The sequence below is a fragment of the Ceratotherium simum genome, chromosome X (genome assembly GCF_057802395.1).
Source record: "Ceratotherium simum simum isolate JZ-2026a chromosome X, ASM5780239v1, whole genome shotgun sequence".
Classification (NCBI taxonomy): domain Eukaryota; kingdom Metazoa; phylum Chordata; class Mammalia; order Perissodactyla; family Rhinocerotidae; genus Ceratotherium; species Ceratotherium simum.
Window position 1 is genome coordinate 85,698,150 of NC_141940.1, and position 24,628 is coordinate 85,722,777.

Genomic DNA, 24,628 nt, shown 5'->3' on the forward strand with positions numbered 1-24,628 from the left:
TCCCAACAATATATATCAAGTACCTAGGAATTAATTTAAAATGCAGAAGACCTCTATGGAAAAAAATTAACTCTACTAAGATATAAAGGAAGAGACCTGAATAAAGGGAGAGGTAAACTATGATCTTTGGATGGGAAGACAACATAATAAAGATGTCAACTCTCCCCATATTAATCTATAAATTCAATTCATTGACAAAAACCCCAACACTTTTTGTGGAAACTGGACTAATTATAAATTATATACGGAAGAATAAAGGCTCATGTGGTTCAAGAATAGCTAGTACTAGTCTGAAACAAAAAAAGCAAAGAGCAGAGATTTGCCCTACCTAATATTAAGGCAAATTACAAAGCCTTAATAATTGAAACAATGTGATCCTGGTGAGGGATCAAATATAGGCAATGGAACAAAATAGAATCCAGGAACGGACTCATGTATATATAGGAACTTGGTACAAAGGAAAGGTGGTAATACAAATCACCAGGGAAAAGAAAAGATAACGTAATAAATGGAGTTGGGAAAACTGGATTATTATGTAGAGAAAATAAAATTAGATCCTTTCTTATAACATATACAGGATAAATACCCACTAAAGACCTGACATGGAAGGCAACATTATAAAACTATAAGAAAATGTAGAAAAATATCTTTGTGACCCAGGGGGAGGGAAGAATTAATTAAATAAGATCCCCAAAAGCACATACCATAAAGGTACAATTAGATGGGTTTGACAAAACCAAAATTAAATGCTTCTTGGTCAGACGTTAAGTGTACTGATATCTGCAATTTACTTGGAAATGTATCAAAAAGGATGGATAAATGGATGGCTAGAGATGGATAGATGGAGAGTTAAACGGGATAAAGAAGTATAGTAAAATGTTAATTGTAGAATCTAAGTGGTGGCATATGGGTGTTCACCATACTATTCTTCCAATTTTTCTATATGTATGAAGTGATGATATTAAAAGCTTAGTAAAAATGAAATACTTTTGTTCAACAAAGATATTGTACATAAAGTTTTAAAGAATTGTGACTGATTGGAAAAGATATTTGATACACACACACAGAGATATAGAAAGGATAATTGCTACACATGTATATGTATACACCCACACATATCTGACAAGAAACTTCTGCAATCAGCAAGAAAAAGACAAGTAACCTAAAAGAAAATTTGCAAGATATATAAACAGTACTTCAGAGAATGAAAAAACAGATGGCTAATATGTATAAAATAGAAGCTCAACCTCATCTGTAGTGAAAGAGAGGCAAATTAAAATAAAAGATACTATTAGAAGCCCACTGGATTGGCAAAAATTAAGTTATATGATATCGGTACTGGCAATAATATGAAGAAATAGAAACTCTTATGCATTGTTCATAGGACTATAAATTAGTAAAAAAAAAAAACTATAGAGTAATTTGGCAATATTTAGTGAAAAACCTATATGCGTATTTTACAGGATGCAGTTAATGCTACTCCTGAGTATATACTTCAGACAAACTGACACAGAAACACAGAGACAGAGAGAGAGAGACCTATGAAGACATTCCCTGTAGCACTGTTTGTAATACCCAAGAACTGGAAACAACTATCTATCAATCAATAAATAAAATACTGTGATATTAGTATTTTTCGTGCGTGAGGAAGATTAGCCCTGAGGTGAATCCTCCTCTATTTTTCTGAGGAAGATTGGCCCTGGGCTAACATCCATACCCATCTTCCTCTATTTATATATGGGATGCCTGCCACAGCATGGCTCGAAAAGCAGTGCATGGGTCCGTGTCCCGGATCCGAACCTGCGAACCCTGGGCCGCCAAAGCGGAGTGCACGAACTTAACCACTACGCCACTGGGCCGGCCCCTGATGTTAGTATTTGATGGGACATAATCCAGTAGTCATGAGGAATGAACCATAATGTGAATATGGATAGATCTCAAAAATAACAGAGTGAAAAACATAAGAAATAGAATGAGATGTACAGCACATCTTTTATGTTAAAAAAGGAAAAAATCTATACATATAAACACTATAGACAGTGCATGGATACACATATGTATATATGGAATATATAGAAGATGGCTTGGAAGGACACACATCAATATCCAAGAGCAGATAACTATTGGTAGAGAGGAGAAGGGAACTGGATCAGGAATAAAGACTGAAGGGGACAAAACCCAAACATAAAACCAAATATAAAAGAGAGGTCATGCATAGACTGATGATGACAGAGGATCATAAACTGAGAAGACTATCATAGTAATCAATTTCAGTGTTTCTTAAGTCTAAGCAAAACATAAAAACAAAAACCTCCCTACCCCAAAACACCATAAAAACACTTGCTTAAAGGAAATGTTAAAAAAGTAAAAGAGAAATGAACTGGTCACCTCCCTGTCACATGGCTTACCGGAGTACACAGCACATGAGTAGCAGATGGGTGGGGACATTAGCTGGATTGAGCATACTGGGTGTGTCTGACTTCATGCAGGCCAGGAAGGCCCTCATCCTTCTGTTCTTGTCCTCAACTGATTTGCCTAGCCAGAGCTTCTTGAGGTTTGGGCAAGTCCATTCCCGAAATGTCAGTGCAGACACCAGCTCAGGGGTTTGAGGAGACTTCCCTTTATAGGCAGACCACTCTTTAAGGATCACTGAAGGAACTGGAAAACAGAAATTGAGGAAAAACAGTCTCTAGAGAATCTCTGAGCATTTCCGCAGCTGGCCACAATTGACAGGATCTATCACATTTCAACATCTTTTTATATTTTGTCGCTATAATTTTTATTTTTAGCAGTAGAAACAGCATGAGTAGTAAGCATTTTTTAGATGCTTTATATGTGTTAAGTACTTTACATATAAATGTAAATCTCATTTGTTCCTCAGAACAATCCTGAGAGAAGTATTATGACTATATTATCACAAAACGTAGTGCTCATTTTGCAGATGAAGAAATCAAGGCTCAATGTCACACAGTTCTTTTTTTTTTGTGAGGAAGATCAGCCCTGAGCTAACATCCATGCCAATCCTTTTTTTGCTGAGGAAGACCGGCCCTGGGCTAACATCTGTGCCCATCTACCTCCACTTTATATGGGATGCCACCACAGCATAGCCTGACAAGCGGTGCATCAGTGCACGCCCGGGATCCAAGCCTGAGAACCCGGACCACCAGAAGTGGAGCGTGCACACTTAACCACTAGGCCACAGGGCCGGCCCCCACATAGTTCTTAATTACTTTAAAACTCATTTTAATAATGGCCATGTTTTTTTTTTTGCAGTAACATTGGTTTATAAGATTGTATAAATTTCAGGTGTACATCATTATATTTCGATTTCTGCATAGGTTACATCATGTTCACCACCCAAAGACTAATTACAATCCATCATCACACCACATATGCCTAATTATCCCTTTTGCCCTCCTCCCTCGCTCCTTCCCCTCTGGTAGCCACCAGTCCAATCTCTGTCTCTATGCGTTGTTTGTTGTTGTTTTTATCTTCTAGTTAAGAATGAGATCATATGGTATTTGACTTCATCACTCTGACTTGTAAAACTCATTTCTTAAGTAGATATACCAGGCTAGACAAGGAAAGAAGTCCAAGGAAGAATTACATGAATACCTGGCTTCATAACAGACTACAGGACACCCCAAAAGACTTTAAAGAATTTCACAACATTCTCAAAAACCAACATCTTTTAGATTTATGAAGGTGTAACAGACAAGGAAAACATAGCTTCTGTCTACTTCTAGTATACCTCAGGCTCCTAAACTGTGGCTTCTTTCATTTAAGACGTCTAGCATTTACTCAATTACCCAAGCTAGATGCCTGGAAGTCATTCCAGAATCCTCGCTCTCCTTCGCTTCCTACACATCTGGTTATTCCCAAGGTCCTGCTGATTCTACTACCTTATCATCCCTTATATCTGTCCTCTGTTCTTCATCACAACAAATATTGCAGAGGTTCAGATCTCATCATCTTTCACCTGAAAAGAGTCTCCAGACTGTTGTCCCTGCCTTCATCCTGTCTGGTCCCCCTCGTACCCATGCTCCACAACCACTAGAGTGCTCTTTTTAAAAAACTTTTTAGTTTGAAATAATTATAGATTCACAGGAGTTGTAAAGATAGTAGAGAGAGGTCCTGTGTACGCTTTACCCAGTTTCCCCCAATGGTTATATCTAAAATAATTATAATACAATATCAAAGCTAAGAAGTTGACATTGGTATAACTGTGTGTATAGTTCTGTCATGTTTAGATTTGTGTAACCACCACCACGATCAAGATACAGAACTATTCCATCACCACAAAGATCTCCCTTGTGCTACCCCTTTTATGGTCATACTCAGTGCCCTCCAGCACCATCCATAATCCCTGGCAACCACTAATCTGTTCTCCATCTCTATAATTTTATCAATTTGAGAATGTTATATAAATGGAATCATACAGTATGCAACCTTTTGAGACGGGTATTTTCACTCAGCATAATGCCCTTGAGATCCATCCATGTTGTTGCATGTATCAATAATTCATTCCTTTTTTTGCCAAGTAGTATTCCATGGTATGGATGTACCACAATTTAACCATTCACCTTTTAAAGCATATTTGGGTTGTATCCAGTTTGAGGCACTTATGAATGAAGCTCTGTGTACAAGTAAATATTTGTGTACAAGTTCCTGCATGAAGATAAGTCTTCATTTCTCTGGGATAAATGCCCCAAAGATTAAGTGCTGAGTTGTATAGTAAGTCTATTTTTAGTTTTGAAAGGAATGGCCAAATTGTTTTCCAGAGTGTGGTTACCCTTTTACATTCCCACCAGCAAATTTATGAATGATCTAGTTACTCCACATCCAGTTCAGCATGCGGTATTATCACCATTAGTTACTTTAGCCATTCTGATAGGCATGTAGTGATACCTCATTGTGGCTTTAATTTGCATTTCTCTAATGGCTAATGATGTTGAACATCTTTTCATGTCTTTATTTGCCATATATATATTTTCTTCAGTGAAATGTGTGCACGTATTTTGCTGATTTTCTAACTGGATTGTTTTTATAATGTTCAGTTTTGAGATTTCTTTATTATTTTAGATATTAGTCTAGATATGTGGTACTTGTTCATCTATGGATGTCCAATTGATTCAGCACCATTTATTAAAAAGACCATCCTTCCTCCAATGAAGTGCTTCTGCAGCTTTGTCAAAAATCAGTTGGCTGTACTTATATGAGGCTATTTCTGGGTTTCCTATTCAGTTCCATTGATCTATGTGTTTATACCACTGCCAATACCACACAGTCTTAATTATAGTAGCTAAAACATAAGTCTTGTAATCAGGTAAAGTGCTCCCAATTTATTATTCTTTTTCAAAAATGTTTTAGCTATTCTAGTTCCTTTGTCTTTCCATATAAATATTAGAATAATCTTGTCTATACCTACAAAGAATCCTGCTGGGATTTGGATAGGAACTGTGTTAAATCTGTGTACCAATTTGAGGAGAATTGACATCTTTACTATGATGAGTCTTCCAATTCACGGACATCTATGTCTCTCCATTTATGTAGGTCTTCATTGCTTTCTTTCATCAGGATTTTGTAATTTTCAGCATACAGATCCTGAACATCTTTTGTTAAATTTATACCTACGTATTTCATTTTCTTGGGAAGGATTGTAAATGCTATTGCATTTTTTATTTCAGTTCCACATATTCATTGTAAGTATAGAGAAATACAATTAAATTTTGTATGTTTATTTTTGTATCCTGCAACCTTGATGAACTTATTAGTTCTAGGAGTTTTGTTGTAGATTCCTTGTGGTTTTCTACATAGACTATATGTCACCTGCAATTAGGGACAGTTTCATTTTTTCCTTTCTGATCTGTATGCCTTCTATTTCATTTTCTTGCCTTCCTGCACTGGCTAGAACTTCCAGTACTATTGAAGAGCAGCAGTAAGGGTGGACATCGTAGCCTTGTTCCTGATTTTAGGAGAAAAACATTCAGTCTTTCACCATTAAGTATAATGTTCACTGTAGGGATTTTGTAGATGTTCTTTATCAAGCAGAAGAAATTCTCCTCTATTCCTAGTTTTCTGAGAGTTTTTTAATCACCAATGGTTGTCAAATTTTGTCAAATGTTTTTCTGCATCCATTGAAATGATCATATCATTTTTCTTATTTAGCCTGTTTATATGGTGGATTACATTGATTGATTTTTCAAATATTGAATGAGCCTTACAGCCATGTAATAAACCTTACTTGACCATGGTGTATAATTATTTTTATATGTTGCTGAATTCTATTGACTAATATTTTGTTAAGAATTTTTACATCTATATTGATGAGGGATATCAGTCTGAAGAGTTGTTTTTAAGTACTGTCTTTTTCTGGTTTTAAATCAGCATAATACTGGCTTCATAGAATGAGTTGGGAAGTGTTCTCTCTTCTATCTTCTGAAAAGGACTGTGTAGAATTGATGTTAATTCTTTGTTAAACATTTGGGAGAATTCTCCAATGAAACCAATTGAGTCAGATTTCTTTTTGGGGAGGTTTTAAATTAAATTTCATTAATATTTATAGGGTTATTCAAATTATCTATTTTATATTAGATGTGATAGTTTGCATATTTTGAGAAATTGGTCCATTTTGTCTAAGCTGTCAGATTTATGTGCAGAGTTGTTTATAGTATTCCCATATAATCCTTTTGATGTCTGCAGGCTCTGTGGTGATATATCATTTCATTCTTTTTTTTTCTTCTTATATTGAAGTATAGTTGACATACAATATTATGTTAGTTTCAGGTGTACAACATCAAGATTCAACATTTATATACAGTACGGAATGATCACCATAAGTCTAGTAAGCATCTATCGCTATACAAAGTTATTACAATATTATTGACTATATTACCTGTGCTGTATATTACATACCTGTAACTTACTTATTTTATGACTGGAAGTTTGTACCTCTTAATCCCCTTCAGCTATTTTGCCCAATCCCTCACCACGCTCCTCTCCAGCAACCACCTGTTTTTTCTCTATATCTATGAGTCTGTTTCTGTTTTGTTTGTTCATTCGTTTTATTTTTTAGAATCCACATATAAGTAAAATCATACAGTATTTGTCTTTATCTGACTTATTTCACTTAGCATAGTGCCTTCTAGGTCCATCTATGTTGTTGCAAATGGAAGGTTTCATTCTTTTTTATGGCTGAGTAGTATTCCATTGTATATATATACCACAATCTTTCTTTATCCATTCATCAATAGACACTTAGGTTGCTTCTGAATCTTGGCTATTTTAATAATGTAGCAATAAACATAAGGGTGCATATATCTTTTTGAATTAGTGGTTTTGTTTTCTTTGGGTATATGCTCAGAAGTGGAATTGCTGGATCGTATGATAGTTCTATTTTTAATTTTTTGAGAAACCTCCATTCTGTTTTCCATAGTGGCTGCACCAATTTACATTCCCACTGACAGTGCACGAGGGTTCCCTTTTCTCCACATCCTTGCCAACACTTGTTATCTTTTTGATAATAGCCATTCTGACAGGTGTGAGGTGATAACTCATTGTGGATATTGGTAATTTGTGTCTTCTCTATTTTTTTCTTTCTTGTTAGAAATTTGTCAAATTTATTGTTCTTGTCAAAGAATGGGTTTTTATTTTATTGATTTTTCTCTATTCTTTTTCTGTTTTCAATTTCATTGATTTCTGCTCTTATCTTTATTATTTCCTCCCTTTGGTTTGCTGCTGGTTTAGTTTTCTCCTCCTCTTCCTGTTTCCCGAGGCGAACATTTAGATGACTGATTAGAGACTATTTCTCTTTTCTAATGTGAGCATTTAGTGCTACAAATCGCCATCTCAGCAATTACTTAGCTCCATCTCACAAATTTTATTATGCTGTGTTTTTATTTTCATTTAGTTCCATGGATTTCTTTCTTTCCTTTGAAATTTCCTCTTTGACCTATGCATTATATAGAAGTGCTTTGTTATTTTCTAAGTATTCATAGATTTTCCTGTTATCTTTCTGTTGTTGATTTCTAGTGTGATTCCATAGTGCTCTGAGAATATACTCTATGATTTCAATTCTTTTAAATTTATTGAGGTTTTTTTAATGGCCCAGGATATGATCTATCATGGCATATATTCTGTGGGCATGTGAAAAAAACGTGTATGGTGCTCTTGTTGCGAGTTCTGTAAGAGTTAATTAGATCCTATTCATTGATGGTGTTGTTGAGTTCTACATTCTTGCTGATTTTCTGTCTAGTTCTTCTACCCATTATTGAGAGGGGAGTTGAAGTCTCTAATTATAATTATGGATTTGTCTATTTCTCATTAAGTTCTATCAGTTGTTGCATCACATATTTTGTGGCTCTTTTGTTTGGTGATACATATTTAGGATTCCTATGTTTTCTTGGTGGATTGACCATTATGTAATGTCTCTCTCTGTCCCTGGCAATATTTTTGCTCTGAAGTCTACTTTATGTGGCATTAATATAGCCATTCCTCCTTTCTTTTCATTAATATTTTCATGGTATATCATTTTCCACCCTTTTACTTTCAACCTACCTATATCATTTATATTTGAAGTAAATTGTTTGTAGACAGCATATAGTTGGGTCATGTTTTTTATTCAGTCTGTCAATCTCTGTATTTTAATTGGTGTAGTTAGACTACTTACATTTAATGTAATTATTGATATGTTAGGGTTTAAGTCTGTCATTTTATTTTATTTTATTTTCTGTTTGTTCTGTTTGTCATATCTCTGCTTTCTTATTTTTCCCTTCCTATGTGTTACTTGAACTTATTTTAGAATTTCATTTTGATTTATCTATAGTGTTTTTGAGTGTCTATCTTTGTATAGCTTTTTAAGTACATTTCCTAGGTATTACATTATATATACATAACTTATCACAGTCCACTGGTGTTGACATTTTACCAGTTCAAGTGAAGTGTAGAAATGTGTCCTTTGTTACATCCTTTTACCTGCCCCCATTTACAACCATCTTAAATATTCTCTCTACAGACATTGAGAACCACATTAAACAGTGTCACAGTTTTTGCTTCAACTGTGACATAATTTAGAAAACTCAAGAGAAGAAAGAAAATCTATTGTATGTATCAATATTTTTGTTCTTTCTCCCTTCATGATGTTCCAAGATTCCTCCTTTTATCATTTCCTTTCTGTGTAGAGAACTACCTTTAGCTATTCTTTTAGTGTAGGTCTGCTTGTGAAAAATTATCCTAGTTTTCCTTCATCTGAGAATGTCTTGATTTCCTCTTCATTCCTGGAGGATATTTTTGTTTGATATAGAATGCTGAGTTGTCAATTCTTTTCTTTCAGCCCTTGAAAATACTGTGCTACTTCCTTCTGGACTCCATGGCTTCTGATGAGAGATTAGCTGTTATTTGTATTATTTTTCCCCTATAGGTAAAGTGTTGTTTCTCTCTGGCTGCTTTCAATAATTTTTCTGTCTTTAGCTTTCAAAGGTTTTACCATGATGTATCTTGGCACATATTTCCTTGGGTTTATACTGTTTATAATTCACTCAGCTTCTTGAACCTGTGGGCTTATGTTTTTTGCCAAATTTGAGAATTATCTCAGCCATTATTTCTTTGAATACTTTTGTATTCCCACCTTCTTTCTCCTCTCCTTCTGGGACTCTGATTATACAAATATTAGATCTTTTGTTATATTTCCACTGGTTCCTGTTCATTTTTTCAGTCTATTTTCTCTGTGTTATTCAGATTGGGTAATTTATATTGTTCTGTCTCCAAGTTCACTGATTATTTCCTCTATTGTCTCCAATTTGCTGTTTAACCCATCTATTGAGTATTTTATTTCAGTCGTTGTGTTTTTTAGTTCTTAATTTCCATTTGTTCTTCTTTATTTCCTCTATTTCTTTACTAAGACTTTCTATTGTTAATTTGTATCAAGCATGTTCAGAATTGTTTGTCAAAGAATTTTTATGATGACTGCTTTAAAATCCTTGTTAGGTAATTCAAACATCTGTGCCATCTTAATGTCGGCATCTATTGATCTTCTTTCCTCAGGAAGTTTGAGATCTCAGTTTGAAATCTTTCTGGTTCTTGGTATAATGGGGGATTTTCAGTTGAAACTTAGACACTTTGGGTATTATTTTAAAAGATTCTGGATCTTATGTAAATCTTGTGTTTTAGCAGGTCTTTTCTGACACCACTCTGGTGGGTGAAGGCAAATACTGTCTCATTACTGCCAAGTGGGAGGGGAAGTCCTGGCTCCTCACTTGGCATTGTCTGACACCTCCCCAGAAGGAGTAGGTGGGACACCATGTTACAGTCTGGCAAGAATAGAAGTCCAGGCTCTTCACTCAGCCTTTGTGGGTGGGGGTGTAGGTGGGCTACAGTTTTTCTGTGATGTTTGGCTGGAGTAGAGTGGTTATTATATAAAAATTTTCTGCTTGCTAGGTTGTTCCTTTTGGGTCCTTTGGCTAGAGAGAGGAGACTTTTCTTAGGTTTTTTTTTTTTTAGTACTGAAATATTTTATAAATAGAAAGTAGCTGGAAATACTACATGGTAACACAGACAATATGATACACAACCTCTGGGGGAGGAGTCAACAGGGAGGGTGTGGCAAAGGCCACCAGTTTAGACTAAGAGCCTTTCAATGGACTGCTGAATTGATTGGATCTGCTGCTTCAGCTGTGAGCCTTCTTTGATGGTGACAGAACAGGCAATGACAGGCCTGGAGACCCCACAGGCCCAACCCAGGGCCTGCTTGGAGCACACATACACATAGGAGACATTCCTGTCTTCACACAGCAGCAGTAGGTGCAGGATGATCTCCAGGGGCTTGGCTTCTGCAGCCATCACAATGAACTCAGAGATGCCTCTGTTGAGGGTTTTGGTAGCCTCATCAGCTCCCTTCTCAAGTTGCTTGTAGTTACACGATTGCTGAACAAGGTCCAATAGTTTCTCGGTGAGGTGGGTGTCTGCGAGGGAGTAGGCCTTTGGATTTACATCAGCTTCAGTCATGGCTGTAGTTCCGCGGTCTCGCCACCTTCAGAGCACAGACGAGGTCAGAACATGAGCGCTTGCCTTGGCCTCTTGGGGCTTTTATTGGTCTGCACCTGTTCGCGTTTCTGGGCTGCCAGCTTGTCCCGCACCCAGTCTGGGATATATGAAGCAAAAAGAAAACCCAGGGAACTAACTCACCACTGTGTCATTCCTTGGATCCCAAGGTCCTTAGCTAGTTTGCCTTCTCTTCACGTTCTAGAGTGTCTTGTGTTTCTTTTATATATAATATCCTGGGCTTTTAGTTGCATTTAGCAGGAGGAATAGGGAAAAGTATATTTACTCCATCTTCCAAGAACCAGAAATCCAGAAGGGTTCTTTTGAACACACTAATTTGACCATGTCGCCCTGCAGCTTAAAACATCTCAATGGCTCCAACTACCTACAGGATCAAATTCCAAAACAAAACCTTACTGAGGAGGAGAGACTGTGTCAGATACACTTCTACATTCCAAAGTCCAGCATGGTTCTTATAAGTAGTAATCACTCTGAATGCTTAATGATTAAAGAATTGGGGCTTAAGTTAATGCATTTCCCATACCAATATGTATTCTGGTGAATTATGCATTTTCTCAAAGACTGCCCCATAGCCAGAAGTATGATGTGTTTACACAGACATTTTTGCTCTATGTCAACCTATGAGAGAACTGTCAAAGCCAGAACTAACTCACCTTCCACAGGCAGCCGCCGTCGTATGGCCAGGCGTTCCATTTTCCGCTGTGTCTCTGCCAGACTGAAAAGGACCCCGTATACATATTGACGAGCTGACCGGAACAGGAGAGCAGCTGGAGGCAGCTCCATGTTACACTCATCCTCAATACATACAGGGATCTTAATCTCACCCTAACAAGAAAATGGTCCAGGGGAAAAGAGAAAATGAGTTACCTCAAGGTTTGGAATTGAGCTGAGAAGAACCAGTAATGAACTGTAGCCTTTGTAGCCTAGTTGCTAAATTTTCTACTTGTATTTAGACAGAGTTTCAGACTAAAAAGAAGCTGTAACAAGCTCAGCTGACCATAGCTAGCTTAAAAGCTATGTTTTATGTTTAAAGTCTCTGCTATGACTGACTATAGCTGACTAAATGGGGAAAGTCTATCTTAGACATTTTGCTGGGGATGGATTTGTATGGTAACACTGGAGAAGAGGAATAGCTCTGGAGAAGCAGAGGAGGAGGTAAAGAACAAGGGCATAAAGTCTCTTCTTAGATTGTGTCCATCCCTAGACCAGAGTCCACCAACTTGGTGCATTATCTTCTTTGAAATCTCACAATTACACTTCTCTTCTTGGAGCCTCATTTACAGCACAGTCCCATCTCCTGCTGGTCTCGCCTCACTTGAGGCCCTTAATACAATGAAAGACCCCAGTACACTTGGATTCCTCCTATCTCCCTTCAGACACCAATGATCAGAACTTTCTCTGGTAACTTACAGTTCTAGGAAGTGTGAAGTATAGTGTTAAGAGCAGGGAGGTATTAATGTGCTTTCTCACCTTAGTGAGGATGTGGTAGATATACGGGTACATAAGACCCCTTCGGTGTCTATGTTCGGCAACCCGCAAGACTTCTGGAGCTACTGGAGGTAAGGGTGGAATGGTGATGTCCATGTGGTTCCTCGTAGACATAGATAGCAGAGATGGGATGTGGGGCTCACCATCACCCAGGCTGGCATCTGAAACTCCAGCATCAATGGGCTGTACCCAGGACCCTCTGTCACCATTTGGATCCTCCCATCCAGGCTGCTGCTGAAGTGTTTCTGTGATGTGACTAAAAAATTTAGGAAGACAGTGCAGAAGAGAGAAAGGAGGTTGATAAAGATATTCCAACTCAAGATGTCTGTTCTGATGCCAAGGAATCTTACAAACGTCCTGGAAGTCAGGACACTGGGTTAGCACTGGACCTGATTTTCCTCTCAGTGGCCATCACTGCCCTCCTGGCTTCTTTCATCTGACACAAATCAAGGAGATCAAAAGTCGTGGGAACTATTCTGAATCCTTTACACCTTGTAAGAGGCCATATTTAGACCCTGCTTATGTTCTAAGAACATAATTACAATTGAAACCTCAAAGCAGCTCTGTTTCCCAGGAACAATCTGCTTGGAAGAATAATCTAAGAACAAATGAGCTAGTACAAAATCCCACTGTTTTAATCCTCTAAGAACCCTGTCTTAGTTACTAAGCGATAGTTACAAAGTTACTTAGTTACTTCTCAACTGTTCTAATACTTCAACTCTATAAATTGTTTTCATTTGTTTTTACATTCAATCTACCCCCCTCACAAATTGAGAAATGACAGCAATGATATATAGCACACCCATACCAGGGCTTCCCTAACCAGCTGCTATGCTTCCTTTTACCTCAGTGGCCTGGGTATCTGAAAATTACCACCTATACAAGGTCAAAATGACCATGAATTGGCCAAGCATAGAGAGAATTTTCCTACTTTGCTTAAAAGCAAAGAGACACAGAGAAAAGCCAGAAACATACACTTCCCCACACCCCTACGCAGGTTACCAGCAGAAGAATACAGATGCTTCAAAAATCTGTTCCCTTGGGTGCCTAAACAGATACTTACTCAGAGCTGGCTCCATTTGGTTCATCACCATCAGAGGAAGAGGAGTGGGAAGAGTCTGGTCCCAAAGGAGGTGAGGCTTTGGAAGTCAGGTAATTGGGAAATTGGGATGCAGAGGAGTCATAAGAGACAGCCCAATTGGCAAAGGGGCTGTCCTGCAGCATGGGATCCTCAGAAAAAGCATGGGATTCCCCCAAAGCATGGGAGGAGAAGAGAAGAGAGGAGTTGGGTCCCACTGGGAATGGTGGTGGATATTTCATTTTCTGGGGCACGTGGTGAGAAAACTAAAGAATAAAACAGACAGAAAAGCTATTTAACATTTTACCAGGCTCCAAGATTGTTCCCTCATAGTGGATGATGCAGTAGCAGGGATTGTTGCGATACAAAGAACCTACTGAGAATAACAAGAAATAATTCTAACAGTGATGTATGGACAGAATCCTCCAGAGGCAGGACAATGGATCAATTCACGTCTCCTAGAATCATTCTTTGACATTAGCTAATCTATCTTCACAATGCCCTAGTGGTTACTGATTTGGATGTTTTCTTTACATAGTCTGCCAGCCTCAAGTTGAGAATGTGACATAGGTATATATAGCCTTGACATTCTGATAACACTGAATCACCCTAACTCCTTAACTCATATTACAAAAATCAGGAAGCAATCTGGATCTAGTGCTAACAAATGGTCTCAGGCCTCTTAAAATATATTACCATAGGCTTTCCAGCAGAGATAGTGCCCATCTGATTTCGTGGAAGGGGAGGATTTCCAAGCCGATTATTCCGAAAACCTGAAGCCAAGAGAAAGGGCTATACTTAGGCAATCCTAATAATTCTACCATGTTAGATTCTGCTAACCCCATATCACACGAAAAATTATTATTAATAAATAAGTTACAATTTATTGAACAGCAACTATGTGCCATGCTGGGAACCTTATATAAATTATTTCATCTGATAACAACCCTATATAGTAGGTATCATGAGTGACATTTCATGCAAATGTGACCTGCCAAGATCACACAGCTAGTAAGCAGCAGAGGTGGAATTCAAACTCAGGCCTGACCCCGAAGACAGGGCCATTTTACATATACCAGGCCACAATGGAGGTTAGCATCAAAAGAAGCCCAATCTAAAAACAAAAAATTAAAAAAAAAAGAAGCCCAATCTAAGGAAATGGCATTGGACACCATCTATAAATTCGAGAAATCAGGACCCTATCTCATGTCACTCTCACTCTTACTACTTGGAAACCAAAAGGAGAAGGTCTACCAAACAGGAATGACCTCTAGGAGAGTGCAGTACAAACAAGTGATTCCATTCTGGCCCAGGAGTTCCTGAGGGACTAACTTAGTTTCCCCTATGGACACAGCTCGGGGACACATGGAAGACTTACCTAGAAAGGAAGAGGGACCCACTACTGGCAGCGAAGAGAGTTTGGTTGTGATTGAATAGTATTCAACTGCTTTCTTGAATCTCTCTATTTTATCTTCTGTCCTGGACTGGATGTTGGAACATCAGATGTTCAGAAGAAGAAACAAGATGAGAGTGTTTTTTTCACACAATTTATAATTTGAGAGTCAAAGCAGTAGCAGAAATCAAATATTTAAAGAAACTCAAGAGAGCAATTTTTCATGTTATAGAAAAGATTACATAGGGAGAAAGCATTAAAAAACGTAAAATCTGGAATACTTAGAAAAAAATTGAGTTTAAAAATAAATAAATAAAGTTTACTTACATTTTATGCTATTCTAAAATGGTCACATGATCATTAGAAAACATACATAAGGATGGGAGAAAAAAATTACATAGTACCACCACCCAAAGATATTTTCGTGTATTTCCTTCCAGTATTTTTTAAAATAAACCTTTTTTTTTGGTGAAATATTGCTGGTCTATTTTAATACACATATTTTTCTATAGTTGATACCACATTCTATGTATAATTTCATATCCTTTTATTATAAGATAATTTTGAATGCCTGTACATTTTATCATTATAAATGTATCATAAATTATATATTTCCCTAATACCCAACATTTAGGTTATTTCTCACATTTGGCTATTATAAGTTATGCAGCAAAGAACACATAGGTACATATAAGTTTTTGCTGGATTTCAGATTATGTTCTTAGGAAAATGTCCCAAAAGTGGAATTATTGGTTCAAAAGGTATGAACGTTAAAACCAAAAGCACTTAAACATATACAAAAACCACAATGTGACATCACTATATATCCACCAGAATGGTTAAAATTGAAGATTATAAATATCAAGCACTGGCAAGGATGTGGAGCAACTGGAATTCCAGTACATTGCTGATGGAAATGTTTATTGGTACAGTTTGGAAAACAGTTTGGCAACTTCCTATAAAGTTAAACACATATTTACCATATGGCACAGCAAGCCTACTCCTAATATTTACCCAGGAGAAATGAGTACATATGTCCACCAAAAGGTATGGACAAGAACGCCAACAACAGCTTTATTCATAATAGCTTCAAACTGGAAATAACTCAAATGTACGTCAATAGAAGAATGGATAAATTGTGGTATATTATAGTAACAAAAAAAGAACAAAGTACTGACTAATACATGCAACAATATGGATAAATCTCAAAGACATTATACTCAGTGAAAGAAGAGAGACACAAAAGAGTACATATAAAGTTCAAGCAGAAGCAAAACTTATCTATTGCAACAGAAGTAAAAATAGTATTTACCTCTGTGAGGCTGGGGTTGACCGAGAAGGGGCTTTTCCTTATCAAGCCTTTTCCAATGTAATTTTTAAATTCTCTTGAATATAATTTTATGACCTTCATAATATTTCATCAAATGGAATATAAGATATTAAAGTCATTTCTAATTTCTCATTATAAATAATGCTCTGATAAGCATATATATATATATATGTTTTTTTTTTTGGTGAGGAAGATTGGCCTTGAGCTAACCTCTGTGCCAATCTTCCTCTATTTTGTATGTGGGATGCTGCCACAGCGTGGCTTGATGAGCGGTGTGTAGGTCCACACCCAGGATCCGAAGCCGTGAACCCTGGGCCACTGAAGCGGACGGTGCAATCTTAACCACTATGCCACTGGGCTGGCCCCTGATAAGCATATTTTTCCGTAACATTATTGGGTCCTTTCATAGGACATATTTTTAGAAGTAGAATTACTAGGTCAAAGGATATGTTCATTTTCATAGACTCTTGACACATGATACTAAATCTCTTTCCAAAACAGATGTCTCAAGTTATATTCTCATCATCAATGCATGAGATTGCCCAATTCACCATATAGCCCCAATGTTAAGTATTTTCTACCAAAAAAATCATCTCCTAACTATAACAAATACTTGTTTCTTAGAGAAAAATTAAAATGCATCATCAAAAACAGGAAAATTTAAAACATTTATAATCTTATCTCTCAGAGTATGTAATTGTTAACACTCCAGGATCTATAAAGCATTCCAGATCTCTTTATTTACATGCGTGCAGGCACACAAACACAGAAATCAAGATCTCCAGGTACTCCAGCCTCACTTAGAAACAAAAGCAGTCTGCTTTCTCAAAAAATTGGACTTAATTATAATTGTTTGAAAAAAGGGTTCCAAATCTAAAGAATTTTTGCAAATTACTGACTTACAGAATGGTATCTACAGGGTTGAATAACATTCCAGTGTATCAAGGTTCCATTATTTATGTATTCATTATTATTTCCTTATTATATTTAATAACACACATAATAATTGAAAACAATCTCCTAAAAGATACAAGTCATACACGGAATCTTCCTTAATATCTCCATCTCTGCACCCACTCTCCTCCCCAGTAGTGACTTCTGTTACCAGTTTGGTATATGTCTTGTCATAACTTTTGCTGTGTTTATATACACATATGTATGCACACCAATATGGTTTTGCTTTTTTCACATAAATGGAATCATATCCTCACATTGTTTTTCAACTTCTTTTTTGCACTTAACAATATCTTGTAAACTATTCAACGTCAGTGAGAATAGATCTATGACCCAATCCCCTGAGATACTGAATTATGTATACTTCCTTCAATGTACCACTCTGTTCTAAGACCTGACAGGGAAACATTTACTCTTCCCTCAAGGGGCACCACTTCTATGAAAACTGTACTGTGTTTTTTCCTTGTTGTACTTATTTATTTGCTTCGGTCTCCTCATTTAACCTCAAGTTCTGTGAGGACAAAGAATGGTTTATTCACATTTATATCCTAGTGTCTAGCATGGGACCTTGTCTGTAGAAGTTCATTCAGTATTTGACATGTGATTGTAATTGATAAAGTCCTACTCTTTTCTTTTATAGCTCCACAGAGCCCACAGGCAGCAGAGTAGAACTCCACACTTTGACACTATTACCTAGCAGTTTTTATATGTTTGTTTAGAAGAACTCTCCTCATAATTCTACAACTGTCAAAAACGCTGTTTATAAAAAGTATACAGCAACAATGAAAAATGGTTTAAGACATAATGTTAAGTGAAAAAAGCAGGTTAAAAATTTTTACATTGAGATGATTGCCACATCAAAACGCACATAAAAAGGAGACTAAGAAACATTGTTTCTTATTCCATAAGGTGGAATTAGGAGCAAAGTCTCTATTTTTTTTTTTTGGTCTTTTTTTTTAGTGAAAGGGGAGATCCTTGTTATTAAGAATAGTTATTATCCAAGTTGCAAAATTCATGAAGCTACAAAGGGAAGCAAAAGCTATAACATTAAAAATATTCATCACTCGGGGGGGGGGGAGAAGTAAAAATCGTGGCGTAAGCAGACTCTGAACTCACCTCCTCCCGCGGACACAGCCAATTTACAACTACTCATGGAAAAATTACACACGGGAGAGAACTGAAAACTGGATAAGAGGAACTCCTGCAACAAAGGAAAATCATAATTGAGGTGGAAGAGGCAGAAACTCCCTTCTGGAGAGGAAAAGCACCGCCTTCACAAGCCGAGTGCCTCAGGGACACCTGGGGACTGCCCAAAGGTACGGAGCCCTCCCTGGAGGAGTGGGGCCCTGAGACGGGGAGCGCTCACGCTGTAGGCACTTTGTGGACCCAGCAAAATCGAGATGAGTGGCATAATATCTGACTTTGCCTGCTACTAAAACATTGGGGAGTACCCCCAGAAAAGCTGGTGCACAAAGAAATTAAAATCAACTCTTAAAGGGCCCACTTGCAAACTCACCCATTTGAGAAAGCAACCTAAAATCACCAGAAAGAATGGTGCACAGTGCTTTGGTGAAAAGAGACTCACCTGACAGGCTCTGAGCGCACTGCAGTGAGAGGGGAGACCTCTCCAGGGACTGTGACATTGGCGGCGGCCATTGTTGTGGCCTGGTGTGGGCGTGCTGACACAGACACAATGGGAGTTCTCCCTGGGGCCTGCTAGCCAAGGGTCTGCCCCAGCCCCTAGAGCACCGATTTAATCCAGCTCAGCCAGGGCAGGCAGCCCACCCTAGAGACAGGCCCCACCCAACAACAAGCCTCAGGCAACTTGTGGGCCTGCATAGATTGGTGGCTGGATTCTCTGCAGCCTGGCAACTATGCCCACTTCAGTGGGGCAGGGCGTGCATAAGTAGCAGGTGGCAAGTGTGGGGAGTGGTGGAGTGTGTGGGGCTCCCGCCGTGGAGAGACTGGGTCCACTTCAGGAGGTCGGAGCACGCACACAGCGCAGGACTGTGTTGACTGTGTGTGTGGACCTGTGGGTGGCAGGGCTTGTCAGCTGCAGAAGACGTGTGCTTCTCAAAGACCCACATAGGGGATTGGCCCCACCTTCCAAAGCCTGAAACAATTGGGTGCTCCCATGCCTGAAACCAGCCCCAACCAGCTGCAATCTTCAGAGAGCGGACAAGAGACCTAAAGGCTGGAGGCTTATAGCATTTGGAAGCCCCTGAGCCTAACAACCTGCCACGCTGGGGGCCTACTCACTTAAAAGAAATACTGAAACACAAATGTAGTGTTAGAACTTGCAGCCAACTGTGCTGGGACTCCCCACACCCGATAAAGAGACTGAAGGGCCCACAACTACAAGCAGATGAGCATTACAAAAGCTGGCCAGGAGCACAACTCAGCCTCCCTGGGTGCCTACAGGGAGAACAAACATGCCACAACAGAAGGACAGACGTAGCCCACATAGGGGTTACCCCTGGAACACTGAGAACTGAGGGAAGCACACTGAAGGCCTCCTAAGGCATCATGTATATAAGGTCACCTATCCAAGAGCAGGAAACATAGCTGACCTACCTAATACACAGACACAACACAGGGAAAGAGGCAAAATGAGGAGGCAAAGGAATACATTCCAAGTAAGGGAACAGGATAAAACCACAGTAAAGGAAGGAAGTGAAACAGAAATGAGCAACCTACCCGACAGAGAGTTCAAACTAAGAGTGTTAAGGATGCTCACTGATCTGGGGAGAAGAATAGATGAACTCAGTGAGAATGTCAACAAAGAAATGAGAGATATAAAAAAGAACCAATCAGAAATGAAGAATACAATACTGGAAATGAAAAATTCACTAGAGGGACTCACTCAAAAGCAGAGTAGAGGATACAGAAGAACAGATCTGCGAGCTGGACGAAAGACGAGAAGAAATCACCCAAACTAAAAAGGTAAAAGAAAAAAGAATTAAAAAGAGTGAAGACAGTCTAAGGGACCTCTGGGACAACATCAAGCGCACTAACATCCGTGTTATAGGTGTCCTGGAAGGAGAAGAACGAGACAAAGGGGCAGAGAATCTATTTGAAGAAATAATAGATGAAAATTTTCCTAACCTAAGGAAGGAAACAGACATCCAGGTACAGGAAGCACAGAGAGCACCAAACAAGATAAACCCAAAGAGGCCCACACCAAGACACATCATAATCAAAATCTCCAGAATTAAAGATACAGAATCCTAAAAGCCGCAAGAGAAAGACAAGTTACATACAAAGGAAACCCCATAAGCCTCTCAGCTGACTTCTCAGCAGAAAGCTTACAGGCTAGAAGAGAGTGGCACGAAATATTTAAAGCGCTAAAAGGAAAAAACTTACAACCAAGAATACTCTACCCGGCAAGGTTATCATTCAAAATGGAAGGAGAGATCAAAAGTTTCCCAGACAAGCAAAAATTAAAGGAGTTTGTCACCAAGAAACCAGTGCTACAAGAAATGTTAAAGGGACTGATTTAAGGGGAAAGGAGAAGACCACAAAGAGGAAAAATTGTCTATTTCCATGATAAGAGGGTAATGGATACAAATGCACAAAAAAGAGGTTAGATATGATATCAAAAACAAAAATTGAGGGAAGAGGGGAGTTAAAGAGTAGAGCTTTCAGACAGAGGTCAAACTAAAGAGACCATCGATTCTGAATAGAAGGAGAAAGGAAGAGAGAAGGACTACTAAAACACTGAGAAAATAAAAAGTTTAAAAAATGGCAGTAAGTAGATAATCATCAATAGTTACTTTAAATGTCAATGGACTAAATGCTCCAATTAAAAGGAATAGGGTGGCTGATTGGATAAAACAACAAGACCCATATATATGCTGCATAGAAGAGACACACTTCAGACCTAAAGACACTCACAAACTGAAAGTGAAGGGATGGAAAAAGATACTCCATGCAAATGACAATGAAAAGAAAGCTGGGGTAGCAGTACTCATATCAGACAAAATAGACTTTAAAACAAAAACTGTAAAAAGAGAAAAGAAGGGCATTACATAATGATCAAGGGAATAATCCAACAAGAGGATATAACACCTGTGAATATCTACGCACCCAATGTAGGTGCACCTAAATGTATAAAGCAATTATTAACAGACATAAAAAGAGAAATAGACAGTAACACAATAATAGTAGGGGACTTTAACACTCCACTTACACCAATGGATAGATCATCCAAACAGAAGATCAATAAGGAAACACTGGCCTTAAATGACACACTAGAACAGATGGACCTAGTAGATATATACAGAGAATTCCATCCAAAAACCGAAGAATACACATTCTTTTCATTCTCCAGGATTGAACACATATTGGGCCACAAAACAAGTCTAAATAAATTTAAGAAGTTTAAAATAATACCAAGAATCTTTTCTGACCACAACAGTATGAAACTACAAATCAACTATAGGAAGAAAATCAGAAAAGCCACAAATATGTGGAGATTAAACAAAATGCTACTGAACAACGACTGGGTCAATGAAGAAATCAAAGGAGAAATCAAAAAGTACCTGGAGACAAATGAAAATGAAAATACAACAATACTTTTTATAAAATACAATTTTATAAAATACAATACTTTTTATAAAAAACAACTCTATGATTATGCTAGCAAGTTAAATGTGAAGTAATGGATGTTGGATTGTGCTATCAAAACATTTTGTTAAGAAAAATTATGCCCCCAAAACCAAACACTGATTTCATTCTTTATTCATTAAAAAAAATGTCTATAGAGAGGTTTCCATCCTGGATAAGATGGAATAAGCACACTCTAGCTTGTTCCCACTGAAAGTAGTTTTAAAAACCAGGAGCAGCTATTTGAGGACTCTGAAAAATCAACAGTAGCAGGAGGATTGGGGAAGAAGACCAGAATTCAAATACCACTGAACCAAGGTTGAGTTTAGCTTTCTGTTTCCTCCAGCATGCCCTGGTGTGGACATAATGCAGCCTGAAACCTGGAAGCATCCATTAATGTGGACAGAGAGAGTTCCAGAGAAGACTCTACTCTATTCTGGCTTGAAGAGTGAGACAGGGGTCTCTGAAAACTCAAAAAAGTTTACAGAAATCCTCATTTTCTTTCTTTTTCTTTTTTCTGTTCTCAGGTGTGCCAGCCTGAAGCAAACCTGTGGTGACAGCAGTGGCAGTGGGGGAATAGCAGGATATTAAAACTCTGAATGCCAGGAACCCTCCTCTCCAATCAGAGGAGCAGTGCTTTCAAGAGGGTGGCGTGAGCCTCCGATGCTTTTTCTCTCTCTCTCTCTGTCCTCCTGCTACTTGGCCCCTGACACTGAAAATGGGTGGCCCAATGAACAGGGAAGTACTGAAGAGATTACAGAGAGAGAGCAGCTCAAGAAGCAACACCATAAAGTTGTTTAAGAACTCGTGGGCTCACCCTGAGCTGCACATGTACCGATCTGACACTAAACAGCCCTGAACACTAAACTAGAGACTGAGAACTGAAGAGACAGACCACCACCGAAGTCCCACACTGGCCACTGGGTGGCATACACATGGGACTAAACAGGTTTGCAAAAGCTTTGAAAATTGCACTGACACTAAAACCACAGCCCACAGGATGGTGAGAACTGTGGTCTGAACCTAAATGGGTCAACTGCCTCTTAAAACTATCAACATTCCCCATTATATTGAAACAAGATAAAAAATCTCATAATATTCAAAATGTCCAAGATAAAATCCAAAATTACTTGCCCTTGGCAGAACCAGTAAAATCCTAACTTGCATGGAAAAATTCAATCAATAGATGCCAATGCTGAGATGACACACATTGGAAATATCTGGCAAAGACTTTAAAGCAGCTTTCTAAAAATGCTTGAACGTAAGGGGAACACATTTGGAACAAATGGAAGATAGAAAGTCTCAGCAAAGAAATATAATACATCAAGAAGAACAAAATGGAAATTTTAGAACTTAAAAATACAATAACTATAAAGCTTAAAAAAACTCATTGGGAGTGATGTCAGCATCACGGTGATGTCAGCATCACGGTGGAGTGAGCTTTCCCCTTTAGACTCTCTCCACCTGAGATACAACTAAAAGGATATTCGCACACCAACAAAGCATACTCACACAACAAATAAACGTTTGAGAGACCCACACAGCGGTATATCTGAAGGTGAAAGTGTTGGAACCCCCCAGAGGAAGTGGGGAGAGGTAAGGAGAAATCCTCCCCCTCCTCATTCAATCAACGACTCTAGGTCTGCATGGCTCCCAGAGAGAGAGGGTAAGGGGCGGCCGTCTGTGGGAAAACCATCACTCTCCAAGTTCTCTCACAGCCTGTGGGAAATTCACACGCTGTGAATTGATGGCGGGAATGCCATCAACATCTGAGCACCCCAGGAGAGCACATAGTGAGGGAAGAACGCGAAGCCCCCGGGATCGGGCAGGTGAAAGAGAGAGGCCCTCCCCCTACACGTCTGGCACTTCAGCACAACCGGTTGGCCAGAGCGCCCATGGGTCGCAGTGGGCTCAGAATACACAGCTCTTGACCCCCACCAAGTGCCAGTAGGTGGAAACTGTGACCAGATATACTTAGGATGAGGAAAAATAAGCCAACATCCGCAGGCACAATGCAAAAATATATTAAATCTCCAGACCAGAAGGAAAATGACAAGCACCCAGAAATCAATCCTGAAGGTATAGAAATTTATAACCTAAACAACAGAGAATTTGAAATAGCTATCATAAAATAGCCCAATGAATTACAAGAAAATATAGATAGACAATTCAATGAAATCAGGAATTTCTTCACAAAAGAGACTGAAACTATAAAAAAAAAATCAGAAATGTTGGAGATGAAAAACACAATGGAGGAGATAAAGGAAAATCTGGAATCTTTAAAGAACAGAGCTGACAATATAGAGGAAAGAATTAGCATTATTGAGGATAGGAAGGCAGTAATGATCTAGATAGAGGAGGAGAGAGAACTAAGACTAAAAAGAAATGAAGAAATTCTATGAGAAATATCTGACTCAATTAGGAAACGCAACATGAGGATTATAGGTACTCCTGAGGGAGAAGAGAGGGAAAAAGGAACAGAGAGCTTGTTCAAGGAAATAAGAGCTGAGAACTTCCCAAATCTGGGGAAGGAGCTGAAAATACCAGCAAAGAAGGTCAACAGATCTCCTAAATATATCAACATGAAAAGACCCTCTCTCCAAGGCATCTAGTAGTAAAGCTGGCAAAAGTCAATGACAAAGAAAAAATTTTAAGGGCAGCTAGACAAAAAAATAAGCAACATAAAGGAATTCCCATCAGGCTCTCAGCAGATTTCTCGACA

At 38.3% G+C, this 24,628-nt stretch overlaps 1 protein-coding gene and 1 pseudogene across 2 annotated transcripts in view; both read right to left on the reverse strand.

Moving 5' to 3' along the window:
* Positions 1-24,628, reverse strand: part of FAM120C (family with sequence similarity 120 member C) — a 106,726-nt gene that overhangs the window by 43,311 nt on the left and 38,787 nt on the right. For both annotated transcript variants that reach the window (XM_004443213.3, XM_087427044.1), the window contains exons 5-10: positions 15,003-15,108; positions 14,321-14,397; positions 13,610-13,890; positions 12,529-12,802; positions 11,712-11,883; positions 2,409-2,658 (exon numbers count right to left, since the gene is read on the reverse strand). In XM_004443213.3, coding sequence (XP_004443270.2) covers positions 2,409-2,658; positions 11,712-11,883; positions 12,529-12,802; positions 13,610-13,890; positions 14,321-14,397; positions 15,003-15,108 — 1,160 coding nt within the window. The remainder of the gene's footprint in view (positions 1-2,408; positions 2,659-11,711; positions 11,884-12,528; positions 12,803-13,609; positions 13,891-14,320; positions 14,398-15,002; positions 15,109-24,628) is intronic.
* On the reverse strand, positions 10,473-11,014 carry LOC101398242 (NHP2-like protein 1 pseudogene; annotated as a pseudogene).